Source organism: Cotesia glomerata, linkage group LG3 (assembly GCF_020080835.1).
Source record: "Cotesia glomerata isolate CgM1 linkage group LG3, MPM_Cglom_v2.3, whole genome shotgun sequence".
NCBI classification, from domain to species: Eukaryota; Metazoa; Arthropoda; class Insecta; order Hymenoptera; family Braconidae; genus Cotesia; species Cotesia glomerata.
This window is the reverse complement of record NC_058160.1, coordinates 24,766,410-24,793,975: the sequence shown is the minus strand read 5'-3', so window position 1 is coordinate 24,793,975 and position 27,566 is coordinate 24,766,410. Positions and strand designations below refer to the sequence as shown.

Sequence of the window (27,566 nt, the reverse complement as noted above, 5' to 3'; positions counted from 1 at the left end):
TCAGAATTTTTATTTTTTTTTGTTTCAACACTTTGAACTGTAATGTAATGTATGTAATTTAAATTCTCTTACTTTGCCATGTTAATTTTAATTTATTAGAGAATTAAAAAGTTTTAATTTTATTTATACTAAGGAATAAATTATACGTCGCTGACTGTGTGTTTTTAATTAATTTTTGTTGCCGATAATGTGTGTGTTATTCCAGTTTACTATGTTATCAATTGCATTATAATTAAGTTTACTGATTATCGAAAATTAGATTTTTTTGTGTGGAAAATTGATATCAAAATAACTTAGATATAAATTTTGTAGTAATATAATTTATAACTTTTCCAAAAATTCAGTTTCTTTCAATGAAACTAAATAAATTTAAATTCCAATCATTTTTATTTAAAAAAATTCAATTTAACTTTCGTAAAAATAATTTTTGAATAATTTCAAATCATTACTATCACAATGATAAAATAATAGTTCATAAAAAAAAAAATTTATAATAATTTTTTAGGTACTAGAAAAGGGGAGGACCCTTTTTGTTAGCATGAACGAATTATTAAGTACCTTGAAAGAAGTACCGAAAAAAATTCCCTCGATCAGCATGTTTACGATTACCAATAACAAATTAAAAAATCGCTTAAACTCTCAAGACTTGTCCTGTCAAAGCTCCTAAAATTTACTGAAAACTGCCCCGAAAATAAATTCAAATGCCGAGAGTTACATGAGGCGGCGTGACTGTTTCCTGTCATTGAGTTGTAATTAATTTGAGTATCAAGATATTTTTTTGTAATCCAGCACTTGATCCCTGATAATATTCTCGTGAACGATAATAGTTTCTCTGCTGTTGATCACGATTAAAGTTAGTCGTTGCAAATATCAACGGTGGTCGGGTGTCGAAACACCTCGACCAATTATCGAGAAACTGGAATCTCTGACCACCCAGGACTTTCATTTGCTCGTTTCACTGAGCTCTTTCCTTCTCTTATAAATGTTATCAGGACATCTGTTTATCCTTGTCTGGCTTACTTAGCCGGCACAATCGGCTCACAAACGAGGTTCGCGGCTCGAGAGTTAATTAAGGCTGTTCCTCCAGCGGCTAAGGACCTTCTGGCTTACGCTTAACGCGCGGTCTGCAAGCTTTACTTGACATTCACATTCACATTCTTATATTTTTATTCTTTCTTCATCTCCATCTCCTTCTCTTTCTTCTTCCTTCTTCTCCCAGCTCTTTTTGATAATGTCCCTCTACTTTATATACATTAACTCTCTTTATCTCCATCTCCCTCCTCCTTCCAGCTCCTAGCAGCACTTATTTACTTCCCTTGTGGCTCTTTTCTCTTCCTCTTCCCTCTTCTATAAGCGCGGAATAGCGCGGGACTAAGAGTAACGGCAATGGCATTTTCGAATCGTTCAGATGCTTGTACAAGTTGTCCAGCCAGCGCCGCCGTACGACGCCATCAACTCCAAGGCTCCACGGGGATTCCAGTGCACTTGGTGTTTATATACGTGGGTATTAAAGTCCCTCGTATTGAAAAGAAAGATAATTGTCGGCTGAAGAATCTTTAAGGGAATAACCGATCCCAGCCATTTCCCATTCCTAAGAGCACCATTTTCACTTTACGATTAAATAATAACAGAAACCATAATAATCATACTAGTCGACGAGGTGTCGTTCTACAATTCACTCGTCATTAATAAAAATAAAACCTCGAGAAGAAACTGTTTATATTTGTCTTTCTGTTTCTACTTATACTTGACTGTAATTTATGCTAATTAATGCCGATTTTTATTTTTATGTTATATATTTACGTCGATTTTATCGATGGAAAAACATCATACTTTGTGAGTAAAGACCAGAGGATAATGTTATGGGTTAAAATTGGCGTTTCAGTGGTTGTGGAAAAATTATTTTCAAATCGGAAAAATTTTTTGGGATGTAAAAATGATCAACTGTTTAGTTTTTTAAAAAATTTTTCGAAAATTACGTCAATTTTTCTTATATTTGGTTATGTTTATGTTTATTTTCTGCTAGACTTGATTGAAAAGTTCAATTTTTCAACACTTGACAACGCTTTACAAGTAGCTGGTTATGGAATACTCTACTTTATCTAACTAAGTTACAAAATGATACTTTAACGCACAGTTTTGATTTTACTGAAGAAAAGTTGAAAAAATTATGAAAATTTTAATCATTGAAATTAATTGCTCTTATACATTTTTTAATCAAATTAAAATTCAATATTATCACTGAGAACTAAATACTTATTATTAAAATCAACATGGTATAAATAATTATTTAAAGTGAACATTTAAATGATTCAATAAATAATTATAAAGTTATGGAAAAAAAAAAAATAAAAAAAAAAAGTGTTTTGTAAACTAAAAAATATTTTTTTTCTGTCAATAAATATTAAAACCTTATAAGTTTGAAAGGCGAATAAATATTTTTTGTAACCTCATAAACCTATTCATGGCATCTTCTCCCAAGTTACCCGCAAGTAATAGCAAAACTCCTCGTCAAAAAACGATAGTTATCAATATATATGACATTGACATTCTATATCCGACGAGTCCATTCATCATCAATTAATTTTCTTGTATTTTATCATTTATAAAAATCAATTTAACCCTCAGGTTGACACGTAAGAAAGATTCAGCAGCATGTTGGTGTCGGTGGGTGTCAAAAAGATTGACATCTAGTTGGTGTATACACTCTTACAATCTATCTACAATCCAATTCCGAGAGATCACACACATCAGTCTCCAGTCTCTGGTCCGGTCTCATCAGATTCCCAAGAATCCAGATACAGAGTCAGTCCAAAGGCGTATCACTCGCTGACAATGATCCTCAGATAAAAGATTAGCCTAGACAAGAGATCTACCAGCTAAAATTCCAAAAGATATATTCAAACATCACTCGTTGTTCGACTCTTCGTTACATCTTTGGCAATTAGATTATTCACATATCCGTGTCTTGTGTCTCGTTTAGCTTTGTCATTTTATCGATACATCTATCTTATAGAGGTACTACTTTTTATGACAAAATAATATATTATTGTTTTTACCCTTTGACTTTCTATTGTTGTTTCTAAAGTGAAAACAAAATGAAGAATACTGAGCAAATCATGTAAAAAATTTTCCATAATGAAACTCAAAATGAGATTTGTATAACTTTACATTAAATAAGATCAAAATTAGATTTGTCTACAGCGTAAAATGTATTGAATAAAAAATTAAATTAACTTATTGATTATTTAAAAATTATTTATGTTAATATGTACGTACTGATATAGAATCTGTCTTTAATTTTTTTGAAACTATTTTCAAAAATAGTGTTCTTGTTCTTGTCAAAGTTTGAGCTAAATTACACCGATTAAAAAAGAAAATTAACTGAAGAAACAGAACCTTGAACCAAAAAAAAATTTTAAAGAATTTTATTATATTAAATCAAGCAGAAAAATTTTTGAACAAATGAACTTTACTTTAGCCAAGAAAAATTTTTTATTTCAAGAAATTTTCAGCTAGATTTAAGACGAAGAAATTCTTTGAAATGATTTCATTGATTCAAAAAAATTTTTTTTTTTATTGATTATAGTCAAATTGATCAAATAGGTAAAATTATAATTATTTATTTATAACTATAAATTATTACTAACAACCTTGCAGTCACTATGTGACTGCCATGACTTGTGAACTATGAATAAATAAAATTTTTCTTTCTTAAATAATAACTTTTGTTAAATTGCACTGTACTTCTTTAACTGTTGACGTTTTTAAAGATATAAGTTCATCCCGATGTTTCACTCATCAAGAGCTTTCATTTGAGTACCAACATGCATTTTGATATATTTTTCATATATACATATATATAATATATATATAAATATATGAAAAATTGATGTGGGTACTCGAATGAAAGGTCTTGATGAGTGTAAAATCGGGATGAGCTTGTATCTTCAAAAATGTCAATAGTTCACAAGATACAATGTCATTTCTTAATTATGTATCTAGAGATAAAGCATTTTCGAATGCAGCCTAAATACTTATCATAAACTGACTATTGGTGAGAATGATATGAAACCTTGAAAAGACACAACTCTAGGTCAAGACTTTTCCAACGATACCAAATTTAACCATAAAAACCCATTTTATCATATAAATACACTGGCCACAAAATTTTGCTTATTCTCTTAATACACTGTAAAAAATTTTTTGGACTCGGTGTGGTGTAAATGATTTGGTGTAAAAATTTTTAACACGGACGGTGTGAAAATCTTACTAAGTATAATGTTAAATTTTAACGGTGTGAATCCTAAATTTTACACCACCAAGCGTGTAAATGTATTTCCTGAAAATTTCTCATTAATTAATTTGATTGTTTAGTTTCAGACTTGTACAAATTTAGATTATAAATATAAACATGTAGAAATAAATATTCAAAAGTATATTTTTTTTATATTATGCTATTTTACAGGGCAAAATCATTCCAACGTAAATCTTAATATCATTGGAAAGTCTGCAACAAGAATGTTAACATTCAAGTTGTTAAAAATTTATCTAATTATATGGTGGATCTTATGTTAGAGTCTATTGATAAAAATGCGAATGTTTATAGTGTTAAATATATTTTTATATATATTTCTAAAGATATAAGCTCATCCCGATGTTGCACTCATCAAGAATCTTCATTTTAATTGCCACATCATTTTTTCATATTTTTATATATATTACATATAGATATATAGATATATGAAAAATATATCAAAATACATATGAGTACTCAAATGAAAGCTCTTGATGAGTGTAACATCAGGATGAGCTTATATCTTTAAAAATATCAATAATTAGGAAATGACCTTGTATCTTGTGACCTATTGACGTTTTTAAAGATATAAGCTCATCCCGATGTTACACTCATCAAGACCTTTCATTTGAGTACCCACATACATTTTGATATATTTTTCATATATACATATATATAATATATATAAATATATGAAAAATTAATGTGGGTACTCAAATGAAAGGTCATGATGAGTGTAACATCGGAATGAGCTTATATCTTTAAAAACGTCAATAATTAAAAAAGTACATTGCAATTTAACAGAAGTCATTATTTAAGAAAGCAAAATTTTATTTATTTATAGTTCACAAGTCACGGCAGTCACATAGAGACTGCAAGGTTGCTAGTAATAGTTATTAAATTTTCAAAGTTATGAATAATAACAATAACAGTAACACGGAATAGTGTAAAACATTAAATTACGCCGTGTTAAATTTACACGAGTGAAAATTTGACACGGAGGAAATTTTACACCGACATTTCACACTTACACGGCCATATTAAAGCAAATTTTAAGGGAGTTGGGAAAGAACGGATAGGGGAAAGGGGGGACCTACTCAGTGGGAATTTTTCCGTAATTGAAAAAATAATCAGACAGCCCAGACTGGGAGTCGAACCCAGATCTCTCGGTTACGCGCCAAGGGCTCTACCAGTTAAGCTATCCGAGACGGCGGTGTAAAAGTCCCTGGGTCCAACTTTACACCGAAATTTTTTACAGTGTAATATAGATTATTAAAAAATAAACTCATAAGTGAATTCTTTGTTAATGAGATTTACAGTCTAGAATAATTTTTTTTTCTAAAATATAATTGTTAATAATTGTAAATATTTATTCTATCGAACACTCGTCATCTTTCAAGTACCAAAAAAGAAATTATTTTTACTGAAATAATGTTCCGTCAAGTAAACTCGTTCCTTTATCAAATTTCGGATTGTAAAAGCATAAGCATATAAATCTCACCCACGCAGGAGCAAAAACCACGAGTCTAGGGGGATGGTAAGGTAAACGAGTCCACGGTGAAAAGCATTGGGAAGAAGAGACGGAGTAATAAAAAAATAAGTTTAGTTTAAAAAAAGTGAACACGTGCTCGCGACCACGGCGGGTGTCGGATGCATACAAGATAAAGTTGCTCTGCAGTTTCCGGTGCGCTCCGTGACTTCTTGACGAGAGAACGAAATAGAAATGAAGTAAAGTGAAAAAAAGGAGCAAAAATATTTACAAAAAAAAAAAAAAAAAAATAAAGAGTAGAGTGAAAAAAAAGGATCTAACCAGAAAACAAAAAGGGTCATTCTCTGTCTTCTTTGCAATGAACAAATTTTTTTTCACTCTCATCTACACGGATGATAATAATAACAATAATAATGATTATAATAATAATAATGAAACATAAAACGTGGTGGTACTACGTAATCCCCTACTCTCTAAAAGATAGGATCTTGGCGACGAAAAGCCACAGCACGATGCGATCCACGAAACCCGACTACGATTCCGGCAGTCCTTCATAAACTACTTGTCCATGCGTGCTGGTCAAATCATTTTTTAGATTTTTTATCGCTATGTCATATAATGTTTAAGTGCTTTTTATTATTTTATTATTAATCCTTTAATTTTTATCAGGAAAAAACAATTTTTTGATGACTGCAACTAAATAGTCATTTAGTGAGCGTTACTATATTATTTAAATCAAGCTTCACGCCATCAATTTTAATATATCATTTAAGCGCTGCACATAAAATTATTTTAACCATTAAGCCCCTTAATTTATGGTTGAATTCAAGAGATACGAAAGGTTAATTCAAAGCCAGGAACACCGACAAGTTTGTTAGTTTTAAAAAAACGACTATAAAATCAGTAAAGTCATTATATGTACTTGTTTTAGTCTTTTATCATCATTCGTGGTAGGACTTTAGCGCTTCAGTTTATCAGAGTTGATAAAAAAAAGTCTGCGGATTGCGGTATTAACTCGTTAAAGTAATCTATAACTAACTCGTAAAACAATGAAGTCTCTATGACTTTTATAAGGAAGATGGATTTTAAAAAGTTAATGAGTGGTCGAAAGTTTGCTTACCAAGTATCGGAACTTTCTCATTTCTCTAGTTTCAATTGTAATAGAATTTTAACTTTTAAAATTGAATGTAACTGAAACAATTCTAATAAAAGGATTTTTCAAGAATTTTTACTTTATTTTTTTCATTCTGATCCTTTCCTTTTATATATAAGTTTGCGTATCAATGTAAATTAGAATTTATCCAATCAGAACTTTTAATAATTATCCACTTCAATTGATACGTTGATTATAGACATTTTATTTTTAATACGTCAAAAATGTCGATTGACATTAAAATTTTGGCTCAATTTTTTTTGTATAGTACCTTGTACTGATCTTAAAAGACCCTGAAATTTTTAGAACTGCGTGTTTTTTTTTTAAATATGAATTTTTGAATTTCAAAAAAAAATTTTTTCTTGTTTTTTGCAACTTTTAAATAAGGTAAAGTTATGCAGATACATAGTATTGTAATTTTGAGCATTAAAAAATTAAATGCACGACGTGGAAATATTATTATTATTATGCTTTACTTGTACACCTCTCGGTTTTTACAAAGCTGATTCCTCTTCTTTCCCTAGCTCTACGCTTTTTCTATTTCTCATATTGGACCTCAGCAAGTCCCACCCGACACTTCATTTTTATTTTTAATTTGTGCGGCTGTGGACCGACTTGTACTTTCTGTACCGTATTCACCCTGAACCTCACCTCTCAGGCTGTTGGAACCATGGGGAAACCACAGAGAAAACCCATGATAGTACAGTCGGAGCTGGGCTAAGTCTGCAATGATTGATAAGAAACTCTTCTTTATCGACCACTGGAGCATTAGGCCCCTCTCCTAGTGTACAGAGATCCCTCGCGCTAACCAACGCCGACTAGAGTGGTCACCCATTCAAGTTGTTGCTTAAATGGGTGATCACCCAAGTCAGACGTGTGCCGCCCGGCTATCTCTGCCACTTTCAGAGGCTGGCAACGTAACGCACATATTTTTATTTATAATCACTGAAAAATAGTGGTGCGTGCCGGGATCGAACCCGGGTCCCACTCTTTCGAAACACGACGTGGAAATATTAAATAATAAAATAATTTTAACATTTTTTTATTTTTTTGAAGTAATCTTAAAGTCAGGCTTAACGCATGATATAATTGTTATTCGTCGTTTTTTTACTTCATTTAAATTTTTCGACGCCATTTATCGTCTTTTTAAGATGGAAATGATTTGAAATTTGAGATTACGAAACATTAATGTGCAGAAATTTGTAAGTAAACAAGTATTCGAAAAAACAAAACAAAATTGATATTCTCTTCATATTATTTCTGATTTTTGTTGGAAATTTATATCTGTTTGAGTTATTTGACGTTAAAAACTGTTATTGAAGTTAAGAAACGGACAAAATATATCATGCGTTAAAAAAAAATAAGAAACTATATCATGTGTTATGATTCTTTCCCGCTTACAAATATAAATAATGCTATGAAGCGGGAAAGAATAGGAGTTACGGTAATTATTACGTGAAGCGTTCCATATTCACGTAACAGGATATTGGTAGGAAAGGATTGAGAAAGGAATGTGGAGAGGATCATCTTAATGTGAGATTATAGAATATGCGAGAAAAAATTATTAGATAGCTCGGACTGGGATTCGAACCCAGAATCTTCCGAAAACATGTCGGCTACTTTACCATTTGAGCTATCCGGTCTATACTAAATTTCCTTTCGCTTATTCTATATAGATTAAGCCACACCGTCCATCTCACGGTAAGCATTTTTACAAATATAAATAATGCTGTGAAGCGGGAAAGAATGTTAAGCCTGACTTTAAAATTACTCCAAAAAAATAAAAAAAAATTGAAATTAATTTATTATTTAATATTTCCACGTCGTGCATTTAATTTTTTAATGCTCAAAATTACAATACTCTGTACCTGCATAACTTTACCTTATTTAAAAGTTTCAAAAAACAAGAAAAAATTTTTTTTTTGAAATTCCAAAATTCATGTTTAAAAAAAACACACACACAGTTCTAAAAATTTCAGGGTCTTTTAAGATCAGTACAAGGTACTATACAAAAAAAAAATTGAGCCAAAATTTTAATGTCAATCGACATTTTTGACGATTTTCAAAAATTTAAAATTTGACAAATTTGGCATTTTTCAAAATTTTTTTCCAAAATATTTTTTTTTTTTTCAATAGCCCTAAGTGTCCCCTTTCAAACAAATGAAAGGCCATTCCCGTATCTATAATAGCGTTCGAGATATTCCAAAAACAAAATTGAAAAACTGAAAAAATGAAAAAATAGCGAAATTTTGAATTTGGATATCTTTTAAATAAAATTTTTTAATTTTTTTTCCTCTGGCAGAAGTTCGTTATATGATAAAAGAAAATTTCTGATCAAAATTTATCCAAATCAAAAGGGGTCAATTCCAACTGTATAGGTCAATTTGACATGGAATTTATAAATATAAATAATGCTGTGAAGCGGGAAAGAATAGGAGTTACGGTAATTATTACGTGAAGCGTTCCACATTCACGTAACAGGATATTGGTAGGAAAGGATTGAGAAAGGAATGTGGACCCAACTATATTTTACTATTAAGTCGCAATAACAGTAGTAATCCTGTTGCTGCAACATGGCTGCCTCCTGTTGCAGCTACAGGCTGTTATTGCAATAGGATTTTTTCCTGTTGCAGCAACAGTTAATTTTTTTCCGTGTGTGTTGCATTTTACAGTGGTTAATGGTAAAAGAAAAGCATTTATGTGCAGTGCAAAGGAAGATGTTTGGTTTTTCAAAAAACGTATAGTAGTAAAAATTTTGGTAGAAAATGGAGCTGATGTTAATGCTCGATTTCCGGCAAATAAAGAAAAAACTTCCGTTATTAACTATGTGATTAAGTACGGCTACAGTTTGGCAGCCCATTTTTTATTGCATGATAGTAATTTGGATTTTAATTAAATTAATTTAGAGACTTTATTCTGGGGAAGTTTTTAATCAAGCGATAACACCCGATACTTGGAATGATTTTGGGTACATTACTAGCTTTCAAGAACAATTAAAAATAATAATGCACTACATACTCGCAAAGGCGATCAGTTTTAAAATGATTGGATTACTTGTCGATGAAAAAATATTGTTAAAATATCCATCTAATAACTGTTTTAGTGTAGAGTGGTATAATGACCAAATAGTTTTGTTAAAGTGGAAGATCATGCAAGAGATAAATTACATGAAAGAAACGAAAATTAATAATAGCGATATTACTATTTGGTATTTGTTGACTTATAAAATGGAAGATTTAATCAGATTAATGTCTGATGAAAAGTTTCAAGATCTTGATATATATCAATATTCTCAATGCGACAAGTTGAACAATTATTTTATTATGTTGCAAGAACGGATAAGCTATGCTAAGAATAGAAAAATACTATTAAAAAAATCAACGGAATTTATTTCTAATTTGTTCATTAATTATTTTCCTTATGATTGCTGTGAGAGAATTGTTAGTTATTTAAACAACCGAGAATTAAATTTTAATTAGTTTTATCTTGTTTGCAAAACAGACAATAAAATGAAAACTAGTATTGTCGCAGAATTCGTAAAAAATGTGAATATAACAAGTTATTCTTCGTCACAAAATTTGATAATAATTATTAATAAAATAATTTTAGAATTTTTTATAACAAAAAAAAATTGCAATTTAGATAATTTTATTTTAAAACATTGTAATTTAAAAAATAATAAAAGAAATTTTCTTTTTTACATGAAATTTTTTTTTTCCTGAAGAAAAAATAATTAATGAAGTGAAAAAAAATTTTTACAAAACTGTTGAAACGTGTTAATGAGAAAAATTCAACGCACGTTCAACATCAGCAGGTTGTGAGAAATAAAAAATAAAAAATAAGAAAAAGTAGCTTTTAACTCACCGAAACAATTGTCCTTGGGAATGAAAAACGTTGTTTAAAACGAGTCGGCGATGGCAATCACTAAGTTTTCGGAGCCAAAAAACACGAAAATAATTATTCTAGCGAGGTGACAGAGGACGAAGAAACTTGCTTTCGAGAGATGTAGATTGGAACAAGCTACCGTGTTGGTAGCAAGGAAGCTAAAATCTCTCTAGCTCTTTCTTATCATTATCATTGTCTTTCTTCATAAACGTTTGTTCCTTACCGCTGAGAGAACCCACGATCAATGCTGCCACTTTAGATATCGCTCTATTCTTTTCTTTCCTCCGAGATAACTATAAAAATAAAATAAAATTGCTTCATCTTAAATAAAATCTTTAGAGTCATTTGATCTTAGATTTATGTGTATTTCAGATCCGCTTTGTGAGTTTAAATAAATAGAAAATAAAATTTACTCATTTAATCTAACACTCTAACAGATAATTTTATTAGTTTTATGTTAGAATTAATTTTTGTAAAAGGTCCGACATTTGATACCTTGTAAATTTTTTCGTATTTTTTTTTATTTGAAAAAATTTTTTTAATAAAAAGACACTCTAAAATTTACCTTTCAAAATCTGACACGCAAAAATATTAAAGAAAATTCGATTTTAAAAATTTGGGTCTAAATTAATAATTTGCCAATTTTTTTTAAATTTACAATTTTAATTCATGCTCATAAAATAGTCTTTCATTTTAAGATTCTTAATAAATTTAAGTTCATCTAGAACAAATTAGAGTAGATTCTTATTGGCACTGGAAAAAGTCGAATTTTGAAGAAAACTTGACTTCTGAAGATTAAATTCAAATTAAGAAATTTTTTTAAGTTTTAAAAATATAGTTCTTGTAGTGCATAGTTAAAAAAAACGCGAAACCTGAGCATCTATAAAGGTTATTTTATCATTTTGTTTATCAATTGCCATAAAAACTGCTGCTTGTTCATATTCTAAACTTACTTAACACTGATGGTGAATTCCAGTCATGCTACTAGTTTAGAATTTGTTGAACAGAAAAATTTTTTAATTTTTTACTACGGATATTTTGAATTACTACTCTGATTAATTTAAAAATTTAACTGGGTCTATTTTTAAGTAAAAGCTTCAAGTGGTCTTCGTTCAGGTGAAATTAATTGATTTACTAAAAAGATATTATTGTTGTAAGTAATTGAAATATTCAGTCTGTTTTATTAATTTACGTCTAAAAATTATGAATTTAAACAAAGATTAAGCTTTAGTTTTTTAAAATTAACTCTCCCTATACAAATAGTTAACAATAAAAAAATTTTTAGCAAATAAATTTTTTTTTTTTTTTTTTTTCAATGATTGTGCGTTCAAGAATCTCAAGTCAATTCTAGCAATAATAATTTTAAAGTATGTTACATACACCGTAACTGTATTAAATATAAAATATTTTTACTCCTCAGATTAATCAAAAATGAAGATAAAATTTGGTTACTTTTTGTGGTATTCTATCTGTCATATCTTACTTCAGTAAACTGTAACAGTCGTGGTTAACACAGAGATTAGACACTATTTCATTGATCGGAACCCATGACTCAGCTACGTACAAAGTATTTGGCATACCTTATGTGGGGACACAATCCATGACAATAACTAAACAATTAGAAGCTGGCATACGTGTATTCGACATGCGAGTACGTTTGATTGAAAATATTTTTGCGATGCATCACGAGCGTATTTATTCAAAAATCATGTTCGGAGATATTATAAATGAAATAGATGCTTTTGTAACATCCAATCCGAAAGAATTTGTAATTATGTTCATGCAGGAAGAGTGGTATCGGGAAAACACAGATATGGACGAATGTCAAATTTTGGAAAGATACATTGAGCAGTATACTGATTTATTTGTTAAATATTGGTCATTCACCAACGCTATCGGACAACATCGTGGAAAAATTTTATTGTCCAGAGCTCATAGAGGTTTTTTTACATGTACAAATTGGATATTATTCTGTGGAGAACAGAATAACTGGGAGGTGTCTCTCTATTGCACTAAAGATAATAAATGGAAGGATATTAAAAATCTTCAAGATGAAATTTTTGAATCAGAAGAACATCTTCCATGCTATATAAATTACTTGTCAGGCAATGGTATTTTTTATCTACCTTCACAAGTATGCTGTAAATCCAGGGTTCCTATGGACCTTAATTTTGGAACACTGATAGAAGGATTTATTTGTATTAAATAATATTTGTTAATAGTTAACAAATCATTTATTACAGACCATTTTTTAGTATTAAACAAATATTTCTTAGTATTTAAAATGATTTGTTTGTATATAATAAATCTGATTTTCATTTATTAAATATTAATAAATCTTTTTAAATACTAACAAATATTTGTTAAGGACTAACAAATGGCTTCTAATAAATGATTTGTTAAATATTAAGAAATCTTTTTAACTATAAACAAATCCTTCTATCAGTGAATGTTTATTGAAGAGCTTGGAATGAATGATAAAATGGTTGATTATTTTCGTAATCCAAAAAATACGATGTATATCGTGATGGCCGATTTTCCATCTATTCAACTGATTCAAAAAATTGTAAACAGTAATTTTGAGTGATTTTTGGCATTTACTGTATCTTCAAAAATCATAAAAAAAATTTACAATTATTTCTGAATTGTAATGGAAGAAAAGTAAAAAAAATTTATTATTTCCGTTTTTTAATCCTATTAATTATTGTAAGGATTAATTTCAATTCTTTATTTAAAAATAAAAAATTTAATTCAAAATAAAATTTATGGCTTATGTTTTCCACTCTCACCTATAGCTCTAATTCACGACACTGATAGAAAAATTAACTTGAATCAAGAGAAAAACTCCAAGAAATTATTCAAACAATTTTTTAGTTCAAGAATTTTTCTACTTGATTTAAAATATTCAAACTCTCCAAAAGGGGAAGGCGCGTTCAAACTAAATGGCAGTATAACAATTCCCAAAAAAGATGTTGTTAGCTCAACAATAATAGAAAGTTTCAGAAGCAAATGTAAAGTTAGCTTTTAAAATTTTGAATTTTGAATCAAGTTAATTTTTTTTATCAATATACACACACATACTGAATTTCTACTGTTCCATCTGTACATAATATCCTACAACACTCTTTCTAACCGTTATAGCCACCGTTTCTCTATTATAATACAGACTATGATTATAATTAATACAACATAAAACAAGAAAAAGATCAAACGGAATCTCTTTTTGTTTCAACAATAAGAACCCCTATAATTAAAAAATTTTCTAATTATTTAGCACAGCATGATTGATTAAAGAGAATGATATATTTAATTTTAGTTTAAACACACATCCTGTCATATATTGACAACATGATTCCCAGATAGTAATTTGTTGCACGATGACCGCACGTGACTATTTGCGAGATGTCGTTTACAAGTCACGCAACCTGTTTGTGACTACATCATTACTAAAACTAAATGTCTGAGACGTAGCATCTGGTGTTTTGAGTATCATCATCACATCGTGATAGTCCATCACCGCATCACTACATTGCTACATGTAATGTGATGTACCATATAAAATATGTTGCGCTCCACCGTACGAGGATCGCATGTACACGCTGGAGTTGAGGCTGGGTATGTGCTCTTTTCAACAAGAATTTGATGGTGTCAGACGACATTTGTCTCCCTTTTAAAAAATTTGAAACAGTTGATGTCCTCTGTAACGTCGCATTGGCGTCGAGATAAAAGGCTCACCATTATCACAGTCCCAGAAAAGGACGACTGGGAATTTTGATACACAGTGTATCCCATACAGTAGGAACTACTTGCGGTCAAGATGACGATCCGCGTCCGGTTCCTCAGATAATAATGGAAGACACGCCGATGCAAGCTTCATCCATCAGCTGCATTTTCAGCTTCCAGCAATGAGAATGTCTTCTCTTGCTCTTCAGTTTCTTGGCACGATCCTCGCAATTCTTCTCATTCTCTTCTTTTCTCACTGAATTATTCGCATCCTGCCTTCAATATCAAACGTCTTTTTCTTATTCACTTAAAAACCTGCCTCGGGGCTTTAATTTTACAATCCTCATATCACCCATATCAATTTTATATACCCGTTTAACCTCATTGTTATTTATTGCCAGAATTTTATTCATTTCTTTCGGGCAATATTAAATTTTTTTTTTTCCTTTTTTTTATTTTCATCATAAAGATGGATATGATGAGTCCAAAGTTTAACTGGTTTTATTTTATGAATGAAATTTTAGACAAAAAAAAAATTTACTCGGAATAAATCTATCCGTGAATATTTTAAACATTTTAATTGTATGAAAGAAAATTCATAGTTTAAAGAGAAAAAAATAAGTTGATGAATTACTGATTGTTAATCTGATCATTCCAACATTTGCTGTTACTAATTGACGTCATTGAAGTAACATCGACAGTCTGAGTTTCAATGGTTGCTGCGACCAATTAACATTAATATTACTAATCAATACTGATGTATATCCTTGCAAATAAAATAATACTTCTAACTTGAGTTTGAATTTCTTTCTGAAGAAATCTAACTAAAGCTTATTTATAGGCAAACAGTATTGATTAATTTAGAATTTTAAGATATTTCTTTTATGTAAAGAGATATTTCTATAAAAAAAAATTAGGAAAACGGTTGACCCTAAAGGCCATCCCTGCAACTTCCCGCTACCTCCATACCTCAGTGCTCAACAATTCACTTATTTTTTAAGCTCTTCGAGCTCAAAAATATAATTTTTGTGTAATTTTAAGCTCTCCTAGCTCAAATAAATCGCTGTTCTGTGCTTTTGAGCTCTTCAAGCTCAACAGGCTAATGGAAGTTTTATAGAACACTATTTTTTGAATTTTCAAACCGCAATAACTTTTGAATGAATTAGCCGATTTTCTCGCGGTTTACGGCATTCAACGCAGTTTTTTGAGTTCTTTGAAAAATTTTTAAGCGTAAACTGGTCAGACTAAAAATTTCATAGAAATTCTGAAAAAAACATTTTTTCCAATTTTTTTCGACAACGATATCTCACGAACAAATCAACCGATTTTGACCGGGCTGGTGGCAATCGACGTGGTTTTTTGAGGTTAAGAGCTGATTAGTTTTTGGAATTGATCGGTTCAGCCGTTTAAAAGATATGTCAAAAAAACGAATTTTTGGAAATTTTATTTTTGAGATTTCTCAAAATTGAGCGACTCAAATTCTGTAAATTAGTATCGGAATTCTAGGGGCAAAGAAACTCTTCAGATCGCCGCTTATTTCGATCGAATCGGATGATCCGTTCAAAAGTTATGAGAGATTTACATACATACACACACACACACACACACACACACACACACACACACACACACACACACACACACACACACACACACACACACACACACACACACACACACACACACACACACACACACATACATACAGACACGGTGGCATCACCGCGGAAATAGTCAAGAAAGCTTCCTAGGACCTCAAAACGTCGAGATCTGATGAAAACTCAATTTTCGAAAAACGGGGTGAAAACAATAACTTCCCGATTTTTGAAAATTTTCAATTTTCTTAGCGGGAAGTTAAAAATAGAAACTATCCAATATCACTTAATCTTTTATAAAATTATTGTCAGAGCAGTTTATTTTACCCTGATTTCACTTTAATACTAAAAAAATTTAAACAAGATTGTCTGTCACTATTTTGCAGCAAATAAAAAAAAAAAAAAATACATGAGAATTGCAATGATATGGACAAAACAATTTTTTTTTACATTTTTAATATCTAAACATGCAATATAACCAAGTTTTAAAATTCTTAATTTTTTAATTTTATCGAAATTACTACAAAAGGTAAATGATCAGTCTGTCTCTAATTATGGATACAAGAATCAGATAAAATGAATTTTTAAAAATTGATCATTTGACTACGTCGTCAAAGATAAAACTAATACCTTATTATTTCATTAAGATGCGAAATTAAATTAAGTTGTTTTGATCATATCATGCTTCAAATAATTACAAACTCAACTTGAAAACATAATTATGAAATCGAAAGAGAACATAAATTTTGGTAAATTTCTAAGTTAAATAAATAGTAAAAATTAATTTTTATTTTACTGTAATGAATAAAATGTTATTATATTCAATTAATAAAACAAACTTTTTTCTTCATAATTTAAAAAATAACAAAAAAAAAATTTTTTCCTAACATAAATTTTTTTCTAATAAATTTTCATTTTGAGTCAAATAAAATTTTATTAGATACCAAAAAAAAAATGTAATTAACGATAGATAGATTGATTTTTTGATGTAAAAAAATAATTTATAAAAGTCTTTACATCTGTAACTGCAGTATACTTCACCTGCTTCATACTACTTGAAGCAGGTGTCTGTGTGCGTGTCAGATGAGTACGGTTTATTTCCAATACCAAGAAAAACTATTCTTTAAATTTTATCAGAGACTAACTAACTTCCATCACTGATCGCCTTATAATGAAATAAAATAAAATAAAATAAATATACAGAGGTGTAAAGGTCACAATTATTCCAGCTGAATAAAATAAAAGCATATTGTTCTCGATCAGGTAACTTTTGATGACATATCACATATGCAAGAATGGTCACGCGTATGAATTAATTTTCCTTTTTTAAATCGTCACTACGTGAGTATTTCGTGACGATGGAGACAGTTTTATTTTTTACGAGGTATGAAAAGACAACTGGTGCTGAAAACACGTCGTTATAATTCTCAAAGCGTGCTAAGAACCCAAAGAGTTGTTGAAAAGAAACCCTTAAACCAACACCGGCGGCTTATCCGTACCATCAGGACACCCCGTTTGTCTTGAAAAAGGTCACGGCCTCAACGTCAGGAAGATTGAGTGGAGTTACAGCTTTTCTACAAAACATAGCCGTTTTTATAAATATAAAAAACAACTTGCATATCTAAACAGGGTTTAACCCTTCATTTTCAAGACCTAGTAAACATCACCATAAATAGAAAATTCTTTTAAAAATTTTTTGTCGGCATTATACAAGTGTCATAAAACAAACTATGTTCAAATTACTTTTTTTTTAAACTATTATTGTAATTATTATTCATTTTTCAATTTAATTTAAATGAATGGATCATTTTTTTTTAGATCACAAAAATTGTGATTGTAATCGATCCCAATTCATGAAACAAATATCATGAATTACAATAAAAAATTTTTTAATCAAGTATTAGTCATTAACAATTTTCACGCACTTTGACCACATATGCATATTATATTTATTCAAAGTATCAACCGTTTTCTACATTTTACTGCAAAAAAGTAACGTTGGAATGAGGTCAATTAAACATCGATGCCGAGTTAAAGAAACCTACACCCTACATTGCTTGACCAGCGTAGCCTATATTCACACTCAGTAAATTCTATTTTTATTATTATTATTATTTTTAATGATCAGAGTAAAATATTGCTCTGATAATTAAAATTTTTGTTCACACTTTTTAACCATAAACTTTTTTTTTAATAAGGTCAAATTTTAATTAAAAATTTAATACTAATCACAATACACTAATTCTTGTCCAAAAATGTGAAAGTTTTTATTTATTTATTATAATTCTCCTTACAAAAAAAATTCTATAGAAGTGAGTATAGCACTTGTGCATAGAACGAGTGCATATTAAATTATATATTTTTATTATCAACAATCACTTAATGTTGAAATAGTAAATATAGTAATACCCAATACAGTGCAAGCTATTAAAAGAATATCAGCCTAGCAAGTTTGTAGTTTATATAAATTTTGTAAGTAATATTATTGCAGAAATTATATTAACATCATGATTTTTAACTAATTATCTATTTTTATCCATTCTCTCAGTTTTTTATTAATTAGTTTCTTCTTATCATCCAAAGTTTTCATCTCTGATGGTAATTTATTGAAATATTTTAAAGTTAAATGAAAATAAAAAATCAATCATACTTTCGTCAATTGGTTTAAAAATATAATAAAATTTATGAAGATAAAGTAAGTCGTAACTTAAGAAGATTTATTGTGAGTTGATTTGCGCATAACTACACATAAATGTAACCATTCAATAGCCGTAATCTGAATCACACGTTCGGGTGTTAATTGGCCCTCACACGTATGTGAATTTTACAACTTTAGCCGCTTAATTGGATCGGTTTACAGCATGACTCTTAGAAGACTTAAATTTGTTTACGATCGCCAAGGTTTCTTTATGAGGCTTCGAAACGTTTTTTTATTATTTAACAGCATGCGAATAAATCCAAGTGTGAATTTTAAATACAAATCAACTATTTAAAAAAACAATCAAATTATTTTATTTCATCTGCGTACATTCAAACTCAAACAAAAAGTAATTGATAGACCATCATTCACCAAACCCAATTACCAAAAATGCAAATTGTTTATTTGAGTTATTGGTAAATAAAATTTATGCGAGAAGAAGTTTTTAATTAATTTTGATGGTCATTTGGAATTTTCAAAATGACTTCTACTTCTGCTAGAAAGCAACTGCTTCAATCTTCAGTAGGTGTAAATTATTAAACTTCATGTATAATATAATACATAATTTTTGGTTATTTCAATATAATCTCGACTAGAAATCGTCAAAAAACTATACTCGGATACTTGATAGATAATTAAAGTTTACGTAAACGACTATGTTAATTACAATAAAATGTAAAGGCAAAAATAGTTAAAAGATAATAAAAACGATTGTAAATTGGCATAAAATGAATGTAGATTATTAATTGGTATTTAAATGATAAAAACAAAGCGGTCAATGACAGCAGTAAAAAACGTTTGAAATATGTTCACAGAACGTGAATCAAGACACGGTGTGAATCTCATCTTTTATTCAGTTTCTCTTATTCCGTGGAAGAATCAACGACTCGACGTCCGGTGTAAATAAAAGTGTAACCCGTTTGATTGTGGTGATGGACTTTAAATCCAACGATCAGAGAAATACCGCATACCACTTCCAGTGTAAATTACACGCACACATTTAATATCTCTGTGTATTTATACTTATACTTATAACATGTATTTCATGCTTGAAGCCAAATAAAAAACACAAATCGAAAAGTTATCTGATTTATGAGAAAATCAATTTAAAAAATTTAACTATTTATTTCAACATAGCTTTTCTAAAAAAATTAATTTTAAATTTGTTTCTTGTTTTTTAAGCCTTCATTCTCACTTAATTAGATCATTATACATACCGATATTCTTCGTTTTGTTCAAATCTTAAATTTTATTGATATTGGGTCGCTATCGTGCTAAATTTTAGTTCGACAGTCACACATTAAAAATAATCATAAGGGAGATGTTTCTTCGAGAAAAAAATTTAAATATAACGCAACCACACTTGAGTAAATATTTCTTCAAAGATTACACAGTAAAAAATTTTGTGTCATTTTTGTTCACAAATCAAGTGTAACGATAATGACATTTTTTTTTTGTGTATCTGTTGCGTAGACGCCTATCCTATACTATAAACAAGTATACAACATTTTTTTGACGCAATAATAGAAAATTTGTTATACTGTGTGTCTTAAATATTTGCATAAATTTTTTCGGCAAAAATTAATAAATTGAAAAAAAAAAATTAGAGTCATGAAATTTCAATGATTTTTCGATAAGCAATTGAGTGAAACGGGGGTAAATAAATATTTTGTGGGTAAAAATGAATGATCCGTAATTCAGAATCGACAGTTCAAAAAATTTTTTGTGAATTTCGGAGGTAAATGATAATTACAACCAAATAATGTCTCAGAAATTACTAAAACGTAGCGAAAATTCGTAATAAATTTGTTTGTTCAGAAATAAATAAAGTAAACCAATGATGTCTCATTTCTTCTTGATGATCTTACTTATGACTGTGCTGACTATTATCAGTATTACCAGTACTTCTTACGGGGGCCATGTACGTCAAAATAATAATAGTTAAACTAAAAGTTATATAAATAGAAAAGTAAATGCAAAGGTTTACAAAAAAATTATTTTGTTCTAGTGCAAAAAAAAAAGCGATTGTGATGAAGGGCTGAACTGTGAGGATAATACGGATGGTCTTATGGGTATTTGCATGCCAGAAGAATACATAGTTCAATCAAAATAATTCAACTTCTAATTTCAGATGTAGTGGGTTAACTTTTGAGAATTTAACGTTACTCAAAATTTTACAATAAAAATATCCAAAAAAGTGATCTCTATTTAATTAATTAAAACCTTTTTAACAAATTTCATTTTCTTCTTTTTCGATAAAGAATTAAGTCTTTATATTTTTATTAAATTAGATCATTAGCTTACTAAAATAAAATTTGAACATTCCACAAGTGCATTTATCCAAATACTTTTTTCACCGAGTATACTAAATATTTGCACAGATTTTTTTCGACAGAGAACAAAAAATTGAAAAAAAAAATGTTTTTGTATTTATGTTCATGATTTTACAACTGTTTTTTCGCTAAGTAATTGAATAAAATTAGGTTACAAAAGAAATTTTTGGTATAAATAAGCAATCTGTTGTATGCAATCTTACAGTTTCAACAATTTCAGAGGTAAGTGGTTACTATAACCAATTAATTTTTCAGAAACTCTAAAGCTCAGACAAAAAATTGAATCTAAATTAGTTCTAAAAATTTAAACTGTCCAATAAATCTTTATCGGTTTCTCAATTTTAATTAGTTTGAAATTTTTTTTTTTAAATATAGTGGCAATTCGTAATAAATTTTTTTTTTTTAGAAATTTTTGCACGAGAGTAAACCAATGATGTCTCGATTCTTCTTGATGGTATTACTTATGACACTACTGACGATTGTCTGTATTAATGGTTACTCAGAAGGGGATGCTGTAAGTAAAATTAATAATAGCTGAACTAAAAGATTTATAAACAGAAAATTATGCATTATATTATAAATTATATATTATGTTATATTAAAAATTATAATTGAAAATCTTTAAGGAACAATTATTATTTGTTTTAGTGCTTTCCACAAACCGGTTGTGGTTATACAGGGTTGATCTGTGCTAATGAGGGTAGTGGAAACAGCGGTTATTGCAGAGATTTTAGTCCAAAAGACTTATAACAATAAATATTTGTCTACAAATAATTCAACTTTCAATCTCAGGCGTAATGGCTGAATTTTTGAGAATGTAACACCACTTGAAAGATTATAATAAAAACTAGCAGGTTACCCCGGCTTCGCACGGGTATTTAACAAAAATGTTTAAATTAATTATGATGTAATATAGCCCATGTCGCCCGGGGATAGTGTAGCTTCCCAACGATGAAAAAAAATTTTAAATCGGTTCAGTAGTTTTGGAGACTATTCAATGTAAACAAACAAACAAACAATCAAATTTTTCCTCGTAATGATATTAGTATAGATTATTTTTAATTTAATTTTTTTAATTTTAAAATTAATGGTTTTAAGTTTTGATATTAGGGCGAAAATATTAGGCTTAGAAAAAAAGTAGGAGTGTGTGAATATTCGAACTATTTGAATATTCGATTCGAATTTGCTGATCGATTCGGACACTATTCGCACAGCCGTAATATAATAATCGTGACAAATGAATTCTTTGAATGTTTCAAAGCTTAATACATCCTAATTCGCTCAAAATACGGACACAGAAGGATCAAACGTTGAAAATTATAAATGATCTTTTTGAGAGTTTTAAAACCTGATTCACACTAATTCGCCTAAATTCGCTCAAATTCAGGAACAAAAGGATCTAACTTTAAAAGTCATAAATGACCTCTTTGAGAGTTTAAAAACCTGATTCATATGAATTCGCCCTAATTCGCTCAAATTCAGGCACAGAAAGATCTAACGTTGAAAATTATAAATGAACTCTCTGAGAGTTTTAAAACCTGATTCATACTAATTCACCCTAATTCGCTCAAATTCAGGTACAGAAGGATCTAACGTTGAAAATTATAAATGATCTTTTTGAGAGTTTCAAAACCTGATTCACACAAATTCGCCCTAATTCGCTCTAATTCAGGCACAGAAGGATCTAACGTTGAAAATTATAAATGAACTCTTTGAGAGTTTTAAAACCTGATTCATACTAATTCGCCGTAATTCGCACAAATTTAGACATACAGACAAAAAGATCTAATTCATCAGAATTCGCCGTAGTTCGCACAAATTCAGACACACAGAGAAAAAGATCTGATTCATACTAATTCGCCGTAATTCGCACAAATTCAGATACACAGAGAAAAAGATCTCATTTATTAGGTTTCGCTGTAATTCGCTCAAATTCAGACACACAGACAAAAAGATCTCGTTCATCAGAATTCGCCGTAATTCGCTTAAATTCAGACACACAGAGAAAAAGATCTAATTCATCAGAATTCACCGTAATTCGCTCAAATTCAGACACACAGACAACAAGATCTGATTAATCTGTAGGATGAAATATCGAAACATTAGTTCATAAACGATTTTTACATCACTTATAGAAAATTTCTATCAAATTTGGAGTCTATAGGAGTTATATTTTAAAAACGGGAATTTTTTATTGTTAACACCCCCGCGAACCCCGTTGGGGGAGGAATTTCTTAAAATCCGTTCTTAGCTAACCTCTACATAGCAAAAGTAATATTCAAGTTTCTAGATCTGATGGTTCCCGAGATATCGTGATGAGTGACTATATAGATAGGAATCTCTTATAATGATATAGATTTCAGAAAAAATATTCTCTATTTAAATCAGCGAAACCTAAAAAATTTCTTACATATTCTACGTCCTTCTTTCTTTAAAAGATTATTCATGCTTATATTGAAGTGAATGATCATCTTACCAGAATAGAATTAAATCAAATTTTATTGTACCACAAATGTATGCAAATATTTTGTTCACCGAATATACTAAATGTTTGCACAGATTTTTTTGGGTAGGACAATAAATCGAAAAATAAATGTTTTTGTATTCATGTTCATGATTCTACAACTGTTTTTTCGATAAGCAATTGAATAAAATTGGTGTGCATGAGAATTTTTTGGGTATAACTAAGCAGTCTGTTGTTTGCAATCAACAGTTCTAACAATTTCAGAGGTAAGTGGTTATTTTAACCAATTAATTTCTCAGAAACTCTAAAGCTCAGAGAAAAAATTTAACCTAAATTAGTTCTAAAAATTTAAGCTGTCCAATAAATTTTTATCGGTTTCTCAATTTTAATTAGTTTGAAATTTTTTATCAATCAATGTAGTGACAATTAGTAATAAATTCTTTTTTTAGAAATTTTTTCACGCGGGTAAACCAATGATGTCTCGATTCTTCTTGATGGTCTTATTTATGACACTACTGGCGATTGTCAGTATTAATGGTTACTCAGATGGGGACTCAGTAAGTAAAATTAATAATAGCTGAACTAAAAGATTTATAAATAGAAAATTATATATTATATTAAATGTTATAATTGAAAATCTCTAAGGAAAAATTATGATTTGTTTTAGTGCTCCCAACTGAGCGATTGTGGTAATACAGGGATGATCTGTGTAAATGAAGGTGACGTAACCGGTACTTGTAGAGATTTTCGTCAATAGGACCCATATTATAATAAGAATTTCAGAAAAAATAGTCTCAATTTCAATCAGCAAAACCTAAAAAATTTACATATTTTGTTTCTTTCTCTTTTTAAAAGATTATTTATATTTTTATTAAAGTAAATGATTATCTTACTAGAATAAAATTCAATAAAATTTTAATATACTACAAGTGCACCTATGGAAATATTTTTAATTTTCGCAAAAATTCTACTGTTTAGTAACAAAAGTCACTGAAAGTTTCTGAAAAATTACAATTCTCAATAAAATAAATCCCAAGTAAATAATTTTAATTTTTTAGCTCCGAAATAAAGTTCACACCAAAAGTATATAATTTTTTTACCGTTTTATAAATTAATCCGCATATTTACGATGAAAATTAACAAAAAAGTTACTGGAACGACAAGAAATTATTCATTTTAAAGCTGTCATTTTTACCATCCTAAACAATTCTTTTTAACAGACCTGTTTAATTAAGAATTTTTTTTTCTGATGCATTTTCACATTGTTAACATTGCTAAGTATAATAATCTCAATAGCATCTATAAAAAAAATACAAACAACGACTAGGCAGTTTAGTTATGAAAGTTTAGACTAACAAGCACAAGAAGTGTCGTGTCGTCGTGACACAAATTTCAATTGAAATAGTCTCATGAATCAACGTTTACCTGAGGTACACGCCCGACAATAATTGACGAACGCCCAGCACAACGATTTCAGTACCAGCGAGTACTATGACATGCTAGTGACGTTGAGAATAGCCGCGAGCACGTCGTCTTTCAGCCTATTATACATTTTTCCGGACTTGAACTGGTATATTATATATATAGACAAGAAATGACAAACGTCTGCAAGAGACGAGAGACTTTAATAAATTTTTATCTTTCTTCTTTCTCTCAACTCATATGTATACATGTATAAGGTATGTAGTTATAGTTATAGTTGTATTATAACGAAATTAGAGGTTTGCGAGAGCTTATTAGGCTAAGAAAAAGGCACGAAGAGGATTATAAAATCACTACTACAAACTATATTCATGTGTGCGACGGTAGTACCAACTAAAATTAAAGTAGAGTTAGGAATATCGCTTCCTGGTTTCATGTTGACATGCATGCTCGCTTTTTAATACTTAGTTCTTACTTTACCAATCGACCGAACCAAATTATTGCGACGTATACAAAATAATTAGTCTGTCAACATCTTTTACTATTTATTTAAAAGTCTCTTTTTTTTCTGTCGTTAAATTAGGATCATTGTCGCTAAATATCGTGACAGTTGGTACTGGCTTTTATGTTGTCGTTTTGTTAAAAAGTTTGTTTATTTTTTTTTATGTCATTACAGTTTCTACGCTAATAGAAGAATCAATTAAGGAGAAACAAACTGGATTTATTATAACTCCTTGGAAAAGCTTATGTGAGTCAATAAAGTATTTTTAACATGGAAAAATATGTTGTAAATGTTTATACAAATGGGGATCCATTTATAACACTGATTAGTACTGTAGAAGATTATATGTGCAGTCACGGTTATTTGTAAAGTGTTGTAATATATAAATTGCAATACCATTTACTGTTATACTATAACTAGTAAAAATTACTTCGTGATAAATTGTAAAGTGTAATTTTTATTATTACATTACATAGATAAATTTTTCTTATTTGAATTATTGTATTAAATATCGGTGTTTTTTATAATGGCTGAAAAGTGTCGTCAAAATTTTCTAGACTTCATTTTTTGATCAATATTTAAAAAAATTGAAATTATTTACAAGAAAAAAATCAATTTTTTTTTTAAATACAATTATTTTGAGGAAGAAGACTAGAAAATAATTAAAAATTTTTTTAGAATGGCTCATTGAAAAGATGTAAAAATTTTTGAAAATACTTTTATGAAAAAATATCAAATATTGAAATGTTGTTCTATTTAATTTGATAATTTTATTATAAAAAATTTTTAAACAATTGTTCTTCATTATTCAAAATCTATCAACTTATTGATTCACTGAAAAAAAAGATTACACAAATGCATTAACAAACATTAATAAAAATTTTTTTAGTATGAAAAAAATACTTTTCGATAAATAATTGTTCGATAACTATTTCGAGATATTTATTGATAAATAAATATGTAAGATTTCTTAAATCTCAATAAATCCAAATAAATATTTCAACGACTGAGTATGTATATTGTATGTATACACAAACTCATCAACTCTTGTCTACTTTATTGATTCGTACGGAACGTTAATTATATACTTTTGTCGTTTAATGTCTGCCGCCATAAAAAATTAGCTAATAAAAATAAAAAAAGTATGTATGAAATGTTGCGCAGTATATATGAATATTTAACGATAATATAGAATGGAATTACGGAAGCTGAAGTGATATTTCAAGTATTTGCGGTACTTAAATGAAGGTAACGAGGTGAGATAAGTCCAGAACTACTGTAAGTGTTCACGCGAGGGCCTTATAACGCTTTATGTGGTATTTTATGTTATATTTTATTAAATACTTTATAGATAATACGTTTATATATGTATTTTTACATATGCTCATCAGCATTAGTAATGCAGAGCCCAAGTTGTTATGTACGGTCTAACATGTATGTATAGAAAGTTAAAGCTAAGCCGACCGGGCCCACACACGATATCATAAGAACGCATGCGCCGTAGATGCAGGCCCACATGTAACTATAGCATGTAAATGCCGATTTCGTCGCATTTAAATTATCGCGCATGCTCGGTTCACCGTGACTAATCGTGTCACCGAGACAAGCGTTATTCTGTGGGGTGAATTTTCAGACGATCAAGATATGCCTGCCGGTCTAGTTTATTTTATTTCTTTTTTCTTGCTTCTTTACTTTTATTCACTGTTAAATGTTCGTGACGAAGAGTTTTAAGAAGAATAGGAAGAAGCCGAGACTAAAAGGCAGAGCGTCTCAAAGAGAGCAATCAACGCCTGGAAACTTACATTTTCTTGATAAACGTCTGTCTTCGAGATACTGATCGGTGATGCTTCTTCTGTTCTTGCTGTTCGTCTGCTATACCTATTCGTTTTATATATTTATTATTCTTATTATTTGCTTTTCCGTTTTCTCATGTTGCTGATGAATAAATTTACTTTTAAAAAAATGATCAGTTTAGAATTGAAATTTTTTTACTCTGATTTTTTAC

At 29.4% G+C, this 27,566-nt stretch overlaps 1 protein-coding gene and 1 long non-coding RNA gene across 3 annotated transcripts in view; one reads left to right on the top strand and one right to left on the bottom strand.

The window, feature by feature from the left end:
• LOC123262141 overlaps window positions 1–27,566 on the bottom strand; it is a 118,810-nt gene that overhangs the window by 78,353 nt on the left and 12,891 nt on the right. For both annotated transcript variants that reach the window (XR_006508873.1, XR_006508872.1), the window contains exon 4: window positions 10,804–11,117. This is a non-coding gene — a long non-coding RNA (uncharacterized LOC123262141). The remainder of the gene's footprint in view (window positions 1–10,803; window positions 11,118–27,566) is intronic.
• On the top strand, window positions 12,342–13,475 carry LOC123262139. Its single transcript, XM_044724243.1, has 2 exons — window positions 12,342–12,998; window positions 13,272–13,475. Exons 1-2 carry the CDS (start codon window positions 12,425–12,427, stop codon window positions 13,409–13,411), a joined length of 714 nt encoding a protein of 237 aa, XP_044580178.1. The 5' UTR covers window positions 12,342–12,424; the 3' UTR covers window positions 13,412–13,475.

Bases quoted from the DNA above. Each gene is read 5' to 3' on its own strand.
- LOC123262139 (XM_044724243.1), top strand. From the start codon at position 12,425: ATGACAATAACTAAACAATTAGAAGCTGGCATACGTGTATTCGACATG. The intron at 12,999-13,271 runs GAACACTGATAG...CCTTCTATCAGT, and splicing joins TCCTATGGACCTTAATTTTG to GAATGTTTATTGAAGAGCTT.